A 10,433-nucleotide genomic window follows, 5' to 3' on the forward strand; every position below is an offset into this window, starting at 1 on the left:
GCGCGCCCTTCCGCGCATGAGCAGTGCTGCTCCGAGCCCTCCCGCCACGGTCTCCGGCGCCAGCTACGCCGCTGCCGCTGTCACTATGGCCCATTACAAAGTGAGGGGGGCGCGGCGTGGCTGGGGGCGTGCGGGCGGTAGCCAGCCGCTGGTCGGCTTGGGTGGGAGTGGGGGCGCGCGCGCAGGTCTGGGGGGCTTGAGGTGGCGAGGCGGAGGCGGCGTTGCCGGACTCCCAGCGCCTTCTTCCTGCTCCGGCCCCCGGGCTTCGGCCACTGACCCGCCGTGTCTCCTCAGGCCGCCGACTCGAAGCGCGAGCAGTTCCGGAGATACTTGGAGAAGTCGGGGGTGCTGGACACGCTGACCAAGGGTGAGCATGGGCCAGGAGAGGGTTTCTCGTGACCTCGTCGTGCTCCTCGGCGCAGCGCCCCAGACGGGCCGTGGCGTGGGGCAGGAGGGGAACAGGTGGAACTCGTCCCGGGTTCAGCGAGGTGGGCCTCGGGCTTCAGCGGGGACCGGCTCACGCCTGGCTGCCGGCCGCCGCCGGGGTTGGGTAGCCTCGCACTCGCTACCGCTCTCGCCGCAGGGAGTGAAACTCTTGCAGCTGTTGTGAAGTCCCTCCAACTTCCGTTGCTTTGCCTTGAGCAGCCGCAGTGAGCATGTTTGCTAAAGACCTTGAGAGCCCAACTCCTCCCTCCTGACACTTTTTTCGGAGCCCTCAAAATCCTGTACAGAAACACTTTCCTTTGAACAAAGGGCAAGTGGGGAAATGACCAGGTTTGAAAGCGGGCTACAAAGTAGCTAAGTGAACCTAATCCCCGAAGTAGCGGTTTGGCTGTGGCTTTTCAACGGAACCCAGTTTCGTAGTCTATATCAATTGCTACTTTGTGCAGATTTCATAATTAAAGTAGAACCACAGTTTAAAGAGCTTGAGGGCACATCAAAACGGTTATATTGTTTTCACTTTTAAAAATGGAAGCTGTTACACTGTATCTCTTACTCTCGGGTTCAAGATCTAAGTAGATGAATAAGGTGCTTGAAACTGGAGGGTTCCAAGAGGTAGTGTGGGTACTGCTTATTTCATTAGCTAAGCCGTAAGGCGAATGCCTGTTATGTATCATTCAACTCACTGGCTGGAACTTTCTAGGGTGCAGAACAGAGGAGTTGGCAGGGGTGATGATCTGGGTCCCTACGAGAAGTACAGTAAATATCTGGGAAATAATTTGGTAACTGCTCTTTGGCCAGAAGCAAAAGTTAGGAGAAAATTCTCGGAGAATAACAACTCTGGGTCTTAGCAGAATGCAGGGCTTTTAATTCCCAAGCATGGGCTGGTAATTTTGAGTTGCTACCTTAGGTTCAGGTACCAGTTTCCTATCTCTTTGCAAATAAGTTTCAGTAAACATTTAAGGGACTACATGAAAGCACTTGTGCTGTCATCTGGGGAGGTATCACAGACTCTTGGAATTTCATCGACCTCCCCCACCCTCAAAAAACTCCACAAGCGCACTTCTTTCATTTAACCATTTTATTCAGGTGTCTGTTCTAGGCACCGGGGATAAAACAATGGGGGAAAAAAAAAGTCCCTGCTCTAAATGAACTTATATCCTAGTTGGGGGAGACAGATAAACCATAGTGTCAACCAGCGGTAAGTGTTATGAAAAAAACATAGCAAAGTAAGGGCATAAGGAGGATGGGTGTGCCATTTTATATAGGGTGGTGAGGCAAGGCCTCTCTTAAGACATTTGAGCAGAGACATGAGTGAAGTGTGATGTTGAGTTTCAGGAGGTATAAGGAGGCCAGAGTGGCTGGATGGAGTGAATGAAACATACACTGGTAAGGACAGAGAAGTGATGATAGTGGGAGGTAAATGAAGATATTCAGCCTTGTGGCCATACATGGATTTTCCTTCATGAGAGACTGGAAACCAGGAGAGGCTTCTTTTCCCTTACTGACATCTACTGGTATTCCCTCTCAACTTTCCTAGATTTCCAGTCTCCTAAGTAACATCAGACAACAGAGTATCTACTGATATGATCTATTTAAAGTTTGATTTTGTGTACTTTACACAGATTTAACTTATAATTTTTATCCAGCTTATTTCCACGTTAAAACGCTAACATTAAAACGCGATAGGGGACTTCCCTGGTGGCGCAGTGGTTGAGAGTCTGCCTGCAGATGCAGGGGACACGGGTTCGTGCCCCGGTCCAGGAGGATCCCACATGCCGCGGAGCGGCTGGGCCCGTGAACCATGGCTGCTGAGCCTGCGCGTCTGGAGCCTGTGCACCGCAACGGGAGAGGCCACAACAGTGAGAGGCCCGCATACCGCAAAAAAACAAAACAAAACAAACGCTATAGGGATGGCTAAAGATAAAGATAAGTCATTTGGAAGAAGAGGCATTTTAGTTATTTTGAGCACTGTATCAACCTCTAAAAATCCTGGCTGCTAAGGCAAAAAGGGAAACACTGGGTATAGAGTTCTTGTCTGTTTAAAAGGAAGTATATTTCATCTATAGAAAAGCACAGGAAACTTGACATTTACATTATGTTCTGTAATTATCAACCTTGTAACTACCACTGACAGAAACTTAGAAGCTAAAAGAAAGGGTAGGGGAAGAAAGGGTAAGAGTATTCATGTCTTATAAAGTTAGAATTTGGTAGAGATCAGTGGAAATTAATGGAAGAAGAAACAGAGGCTTGAGTACATAGTTTCAAGAAAAAGGTAATAAGTAGAGGAATTAAAGTGTACTGTAACACTGAAAGAAGAGGGAAGGAGAGGAGAGGGTAGTGATGATGTAAATATGCCAATTTCTCAAAAAACAGTGCTGTAAGTACGTTTAGAAGAGTATCAGAACTTAACGTAAGTTGTTAGTATTAGTTGCCCATTTGATTTTTTTAATACTGTCTATATTTGAAGGGTTATTACAACTCTAAAAAAATAAAAGGGGAGCATGTAAGTTGGTTTATGAGGTGTTCTTAAACTGGGGTCTAGATATGCACATTTTTTTGTGTGTAGATAGAGTTTTTTGTCTTTGATCAGATTTTTCAAAGAGTTCCGTGCACAAAAAAATTAACCACTGGTTTAGAGAGATTTTTACTTGAGTAGTATATCCTAGAAGGAATGTGTTCAATAGTAAGATGGAAAAGATAGTGCTGACGTGAACTATTGGATATGAAACCACTAAAGTATATATTTTAATACTGATTTGAGCATGTTGATTACTGGTAAAGTTTTTGGTTGGTAGTTGTTTAGCATGTTGTGTGTGAAACTTCATTCTTGAAGAACATTTTGAATTCAGACCTTCTTCCTTCCAACAGTTAACCATAGCCCTGTTGATTCTCTACAGAGTTTTTCTCAAACATATCTACCTTGTTTTCATCCCTCTATCACTCTAGTGCAGGTCACTCTCTCCCTTTTTTTTTTTTGGCTGCGCCACGAGGCACGTGGGATCTTAGTTCCCCGACCAGGGATTGAACCCGTGCCCCCTGCAGTGGAAGCCCGGAGTCCTAACCACTGGACTGCCAGGGAATTCCCAGGTCACTCTCTTTAAACTGGATTACCGTATCAGCCTCTTAATTGCTCTTCCTGCCTTTAAATCCTTGTCCCACTTGTCTGTCTTCCACACAGGAGTCAAGAGTGATCCTGTCACTCCCCTGCTTATAACTGTTTAATTATATGCCATTTTGTTCTTAGGACCAAGGCCTGACTGAACTTGCAGGATCCTCTAGTCTCCTCCCTAACCACCTTTCCAGCTTCCTTTCCTGCCCCCCTTTTCACAACTCCATCTAGACACACTTGAATTTTCAGTTCCTCAATATGTTGTTCTTTTGCCCCTGGCCTTCCCTTTTTATCTGAAACCACTGCCTAGGTCTCAGGTCTTATTTCTCTTTCTTGGGGACGCCTTCCCTGGTGCCCTGGGCTGAGTTAGGTGTTCTTCCAATATGCTCCTATAACCCATTACCCTATATTGCTGCTTGATAGTCTTTTTTTGGCTAGTTCCTTGTTTATCTTTTGCACTAGACTGTAAATTCATTGAGAGCAGCGACCTTGTCTGTCTTCTTCACCATGGTATGGACAGTCCTAGCAATGTGCGTGGTGTATAATAGACACTCAGTATTTACTGGGGTATGGAATATAATTTCAGCCTTTTTAATTTAAGACTTTAATTGTTGTTTTTTCTGCTTTTTGATTTGCAGTTTTGGTAGCCTTATATGAAGAACCAGAGAAACCTAATAGTGCTTTGGAGTATCCTTTTCATTTTTCAAGTCAGAAAAAGGCCTTTATTTTTTTGAACTCCTATATTTTCACATAGATAATAACCTTTAAAATACTTTTGATTACTGAAAAAATTACTTTCTTTGAGTATTTGGATTTTGATCTCTGGGTAAATATTTGTGGTAGGGTGGGGTAACTCTCATCAGAGAATTATTTCAAAAGGCTATTTCATTAGTTTCATTGAGCTCAAGTAAATTCTTAACTTTTACATTAGTTTTTTAAAGCATCACTTAGGAGCTGCCACCCCAGAAAATCCAGAAATAGAGCTGCTTCGCCTAGAATTGGCAGAAATGAAAGAGAAATATGAAGCTATTGTAGAAGAAAATAAAAAACTGAAAACAAAGGTAAAATTTTTGAAAGAATTCATATTAAAAATAATGTCACCTTTAATGATTATATGACCAAAACCTCACTAAAATGGACAGTAGGGGAGGGAGGCAGGTGAATATCAATCTCAGTTAACTGCAAGGCCAAGCTGATGCCCTGTCTAGAAAACCACAAGCAAACTGTAACTAGGATGAGCAAAGTGTGGTCAAGAAGAGGTTCTTGGGAACCTTCATCCACAAAAAGATGAAAATATTGGTTAATGATTAGTGGTTTATAAGTAAATGGAGATTTCTTAGTCTTAGGCAGTTGACTTAATAGGTCGATACAGGGCCACTGCTTTGCTAATGGAACCCCTTAGATTGTGCAGTGCACAATCTGCATAGTCACGTGGTGGCCCTGTAATGTGTTAACTCTGTAAACTTGTTTGCACTTAACCTCGGTCCATTTGCTTGCCCTTAATTTTGTCTATTGCTGAAGTTTTTTCTTTGTTTAGGCTTCCGTGAGAATTTTCATAAAGCTCAAACTAGTCACCTCTTAAGTCTTTGAGGTTTTACCACATCTGAATCACATAATGCATTTCACGTGACTCTAGGCATTTCTCATGATGTGTTTTATCTTCTCAGCCTTGTGAGATAAGTCACACAGGTGCACAGACCATTTTGTAGGTGAGGAAACTAAAGCACAGTGAAGTCTAATTAGCTTCTCAAATCTGACAGCTAACTGGAACAACTCAAATCTTAGCACAGTGTTGCAGCAGACCCCAGCTCGGCATAACAGAAAATTCAGTGTCTGAAATTATCCAAGATCCCACAGTGTGTAGATGCCACACAACTTTTTGGCACCTTTTAAGTCAAAAGCGTTAGCTGCTCCTCATTGACTGGCTAGATTAATGTATGTCACATAATTCTTTTTTTCTGCTTTTTAGGAGAAAGTTCAGTAAACTTACGGTGGAGAGAAAGAATATGGTGGCTTATACCTTACTCGAAGCCACAACATCTTTGGGAAGATATATATTATTGCATATCAAGTATTTGTGTAGTGCAGTCATGAATGGGAATTAAGTTTTAGTTTCCCAGTAATTTTAAAGGTTTATTTAAAAAGAACTTTCACTAGGTTTGATTATATTAAATATTAAGATCACTGAGTGGTTTAAAAAGGATAGGATTTTAATATAAACTTACTGATTCAGTAATTAAATTGAATAGTTAACTCGTTTTGTTACTATTAAGTTTTTTACCCAATTTAGAATCAAATTCACCTAAACTCCTCTGTCTTTGCCCCATAGCTTGCTCAGTATGAACCACCTCAGGAGGAGAAGCGTGCTGAATAGGATTCTTCTCAGTTGAAAAGACACTGAAAAATGGTTTTGTATGACTTGAATAGTTTGTATAGTATATAATCTTTTCTGAACAGATGCTATAGTACTCTTTTAATATGTTAAATTCACCTATCACACTTTAACTGTTATAAACACATATACTTAGAATCACCAATAAAAACTCAATATAACTTTCTTTGGGTCTTAAAAGCAGGAGAATCAAAAGGGAATCCTGAAAAAACATCTAAACACAGCCATCTAATTCATTACCTTAAAAGACATTCTGTTTATTAGTCTGACTAGGAATGATGGTACTGGTTGTATTTTAGCCAAGGAAGTTTAGCATGGAGCTATTCCTTGGTTTAGTTCAGGATATGAACACAGGTACAGTCATTCTTTAAAATGAAGGTGACACTGTTGTTTATATTCTCTGTAGGCAGCTGGAGAGATCTGTGTGACATAAGATACTGTTGCATGGGGTCTCATGAATCTTCTGCTCTTGTTTATATAATGTGGAACAAATGACTCTTCTTTGCCACCACTTTGCCTTAGATAACTGTGTGTGTGCCAGTGTGAACTCTGACACCACATTTCCTTCTATGCAATCATGCCCTATCTGATAATGTTGCCTTGCTTTACTGTGTGCTTCCGTGGGTCCCAGTTGCACATTGGCCTTTCTGTGTTGTTTTTCAACTTGCTATAATAGCAGTTATCCTGATTGTAATTTATATAACTTTAAAGAGAATCACACTGTTCCCCTGCCTTACTTGTTGCTTAGCTGAACACAGAACAGAGGCAATATAAAATTCTGGGTTCACGCACAAGCTGGGACAAGAAGGGGAATGAGCCATATATCGTGGAAAATTATAGTTTGCGGGTATAATTATATAGTGCTTTTTTCCCTCAAAGTATTTTTCTAGCCTTGAATTCATTTTATCTTCATTATCCCTGTGAAGTAGGTAGGCAAGTATGAGGGGAGGTGGGGTGCTGAATTTTTAGGCCAAAGACTGATATAAATACAAATTATTTACTAATTGTAGAACCTTGGGCACATCAGTTAATTGCTCTGAGATTCACTTTCCTCATCTGTTAAATGGGAGTAATATCTGTGCTGCCTACCTCACAGGGTTGTTGTGAGGGTCAAATGGAATGTATGTGAAAGATTTGTAAATGGTAAAGCACTATATTCTTGTTTGTTAGTCCTTTTTCCTTTCTTGGAACACCTACAGTCAGATGTTTTGTGTTACTGATCCCTTATTTTCCTTATTGACTGACTAGCATTATTAAGAAGTAGTCCTGGGCTTCCCTGGTGGTGCAGTGGTTGAGAGTCCCCCTGCCGATGCAGGGGACACGGGTTCGTGCCCCGGTCTGGGAGGATCCCACATGCCGCGGAGCGGCTGGGCCCGTGAGCCATGGCCACTGAGCCTGTGCGTCCGGAGCCTGTGCTCCGCAATGGGAGAGGCCACAACAGTGAGAGGCCCATGTACCGCAAAAAAAAAAAAAAAAAAAAAAGAAGTAGTCTTACTTCATGTATTCTGTCCCTATTGTTAGAGAAATGTCTTTATTTTTTGGTGAAAACACACATAGAAAACAAAATCCAATGAAAGCTGGTTTAACTAGCAAAAGCCTCAGCACCTTCTGGAAACTGTGACCAAGCCAATCATAAGGGCATTTTAATCAGTCATGTTGGCAGGAATGTGGCAATTGTCTGTGCCTCTTCTAGTCACAAGTTTGTTTTTGGAGGGGAGTCAGATACAGTTGGAAGAACATTTACTTGAATTGGTTTATGTTTTACCGGTTCGAGTGCCTCTTACATGGACAGCAGTGGGCTGAGTGCTAGGTGTTATAAAGGTGAATGACTTGAAGTTAGCTTTAAGCCACGTATATAACCAACTACAATGTGGGACAGGATGTGCTAAGAACCATAAATAATAATAAAACATGGCCCCATGGGAGTTTTGGAAGAGAGGGAGACTTGGCTTCCTTAAGCAATTGGTATGACAGTCCCTTTGTGGACAGGCAAGTAGAAATTTTTTCTGGCAGCCAACCCTCATTTGCTTTTTTCCCAATGGGACTGGTATTAATATTTATGTAAGTCAAATGACTGTCTCTTGTACCATCCTTTTGAACAGAATGGCAACCTGTGGGTTGGATAATCAGACCTTTTGGGGGAACTGACCTGCTTAAACTGCTGTATCAGTCAGTGCTATGAATTCAGGGTCAGCCTGGCCTCTGGAGGTCCTCTTCAACATTTCTAGCAAGGATCTGAATGAAGACAGTATACAAGAAGATGCTCACTGGAGTAAAAAAGGATCCAATCTATTTAGTTCCTGTTTGTTTCAGCTGCCTTATCTATAAAATGTAGATTTCGTTATCTTGCCTACCTCACAAGGTATTGTAAGGATCAAATTAAACATAATGGATGTAAAAGTACCTTGCAAATTGTAAAGGACTACATATGGGTCAGATGGTAGTAATGCTAATTCTCTAAGCGCCACAAAGTTGGAAGGGCTGGTTGGTAGACTATATTGAAATGAGCTCGAAAATGATCAACAACTTGAAGTACCTAAACTTCACAGCCTAAGCCAAAAAGTTGAAATATCAAGTCTTATATTTAGGTTAAAAAATGTAGCTATACAAGTTTAGTCACTAGGATTGCTGACAAAGTACTAGTTCCAGTGACTATCAGTGTGAAACACTTATACTCCATGTATATTAAAAAAAAAATCCATTCTGGAAAGCATTAATAGAAATATTGTCCAGGTGCTAAACAGTCACCCTGAAGGCTGTATTGGTCAGTATTGCATTGTAGGTGTCAGACATTTGATGGATGTTGACAAGCTCAGTTGCATATAAAGGAGAGTGCATTTAAAACTATAAGGCTGTGCTGTCCAGTACGGTAGCCACTAGCCACATCTGGCAATTAAAATTAAACAAAATTAAAAATTCAGTTCCTCAGTCACACTAGCAACAATTGAGCAGTGTAGATGTAGAACATTTCTGTCATCACAGGAAGTGCTATTGGACATTACTGTAGAAGGAATGGCTGAAGGAACTGAGTATGTTTAATGTGGAACAGAGAAGACAGTGGGTAATGAAGACTTTAATCTAATATGTGAGGTGCTGTCGTGAAAAAGATGATGACCACTGCTTTTAGACTCTGGTATATAAGCTCCAGGGAGTGTGATTTTTGGCCTGAATAAGAGACTTTTAAACAAAGTTTTACCACAGTGGAATTGGATGCCTGTTGAGATAGTGAGCTCTCTTCCCTGGTATCTATTGAAGTGTATGCTGCATGTCTATCAGTCAGAGACACTGTAGAGTGGATTCTCTTTAGGTGAGAGGTTGTACTAGATGACCTCTAAGTATGTGTCCTACCTTTAACTTCGACGTTCAGACAGAACCAAGTCCCAGATTTGCATACATGCTTTCTCTTCACAATCAAGAAGTTAGTTTCCTTGGAAGATCAGTACCACCACCCATGCCCCCTTCAGGAAGAGGATCCTCTTTTGTCAAATTTCCAATTCTAAAGCCTGACTGAAGAGTAAAAATTCCTCTAGCTTTCCCAAACATTGGTGATAAGCATTTGCTTTGGTTTGCTTTCTTTATTCATTCCTTTGGTTTCTGATCTGAAGGAGGTCGTAGAAGATGCACTGTTCTATGGGTGGACAGGATTACTGAAGAAGTAGACTTTGGGTGGGGAGGAGAGGGGGAATCTGGTCCTGATGAGTGTGAAGTGGCAGGAGTATTCACTGTCAGTGATTTGCTGAAGAAAGAGGATAAGACATTCTCCCTTGCTTGCACTTGCTTTCCTATCAGGGTCCAGTTACCTGCTAGAACGAACTATCTCACCCATGACTCTGCCTTGGTTGAGGCTTTGCCCTCACTCTGGCTGGCTCCTCCTCCATACCTTTGCACATCCCAACCATATCCATCCTTCTAGAACTATTCAGACGCCAGCTCCTTAGAGATGCGTCCACCCAACTCTCGAGCATTTTTATCTACCTTTCACCTTACGATTTGATATCTCGTACGGAAGCTACTTACGCAGAGGTCCGATCCCCATTAATCTTGGAGCAACTTGAGGGCAGGCAGGGTCCAAGGCGGTTCCAGTTCTGTGCCCCTTGTGCCCCAGGACTTCGCGGGCATCAATAAATACTGGTTGGGCGAGCACAATAGTAGTAGGAGGACAGTCAATTCTCCCAAGTGCCCAGAGAGCATCTCCTATTGCGATGGCCTCCGGAGCCCGGAAGAAAGTAGGAGAGCGGTGAGGAGCAAGGTACGTGGCTGGGCAGGGCCGAAGTGCGGGCTGGGGCGGAGGGCAGAGGGCTCAGGGCTCAGTCGGGCCGGGCCACCCTCCTCGTGACTCCTCCTCCCCCCTCCACGGCTCCGAGTCAGGTGATTCCGAGCACGTGACGGGCACCACCTACCTTGCTGCTCCCGAGTGGCAGCTCGGGCGGCCAATGAGGGGCCGGGTCCGGGCGCCGAGCCTATGAGAGCCGGGCTCCGGGGGGCGGG

General features: G+C 43.0%; 1 protein-coding gene and 1 long non-coding RNA gene across 2 annotated transcripts in view; one reads left to right on the forward strand and one right to left on the reverse strand.

Moving 5' to 3' along the window:
• The window catches only part of LOC138842687 (uncharacterized), a 45,773-nt gene extending 35,481 nt beyond the window's left edge, over positions 1–10,292 (reverse strand). Inside the window, exons 1-2 of the long non-coding RNA XR_011377450.1 lie at positions 9,963–10,292; positions 8,095–8,180 (exon numbers count right to left, since the gene is read on the reverse strand). This is a non-coding gene — a long non-coding RNA (uncharacterized lncRNA). The remainder of the gene's footprint in view (positions 1–8,094; positions 8,181–9,962) is intronic.
• On the forward strand, positions 17–7,109 carry MYCBP (MYC binding protein). The gene is made up of 5 exons (XM_030868598.2): positions 17–100; positions 295–367; positions 4,192–4,240; positions 4,485–4,614; positions 5,883–7,109. The coding sequence occupies exons 1-5, from the start codon at positions 17–19 to the stop codon at positions 5,925–5,927; spliced, it is 381 nt and encodes a 126-aa protein (XP_030724458.1). The 3' UTR covers positions 5,928–7,109.
• Positions 10,293–10,433: the final 141 nt, after the last annotated feature.

The sequence above is a fragment of the Globicephala melas genome, chromosome 1 (assembly GCF_963455315.2).
Source record: "Globicephala melas chromosome 1, mGloMel1.2, whole genome shotgun sequence".
Taxonomy (NCBI): Eukaryota; Metazoa; Chordata; class Mammalia; order Artiodactyla; family Delphinidae; genus Globicephala; species Globicephala melas.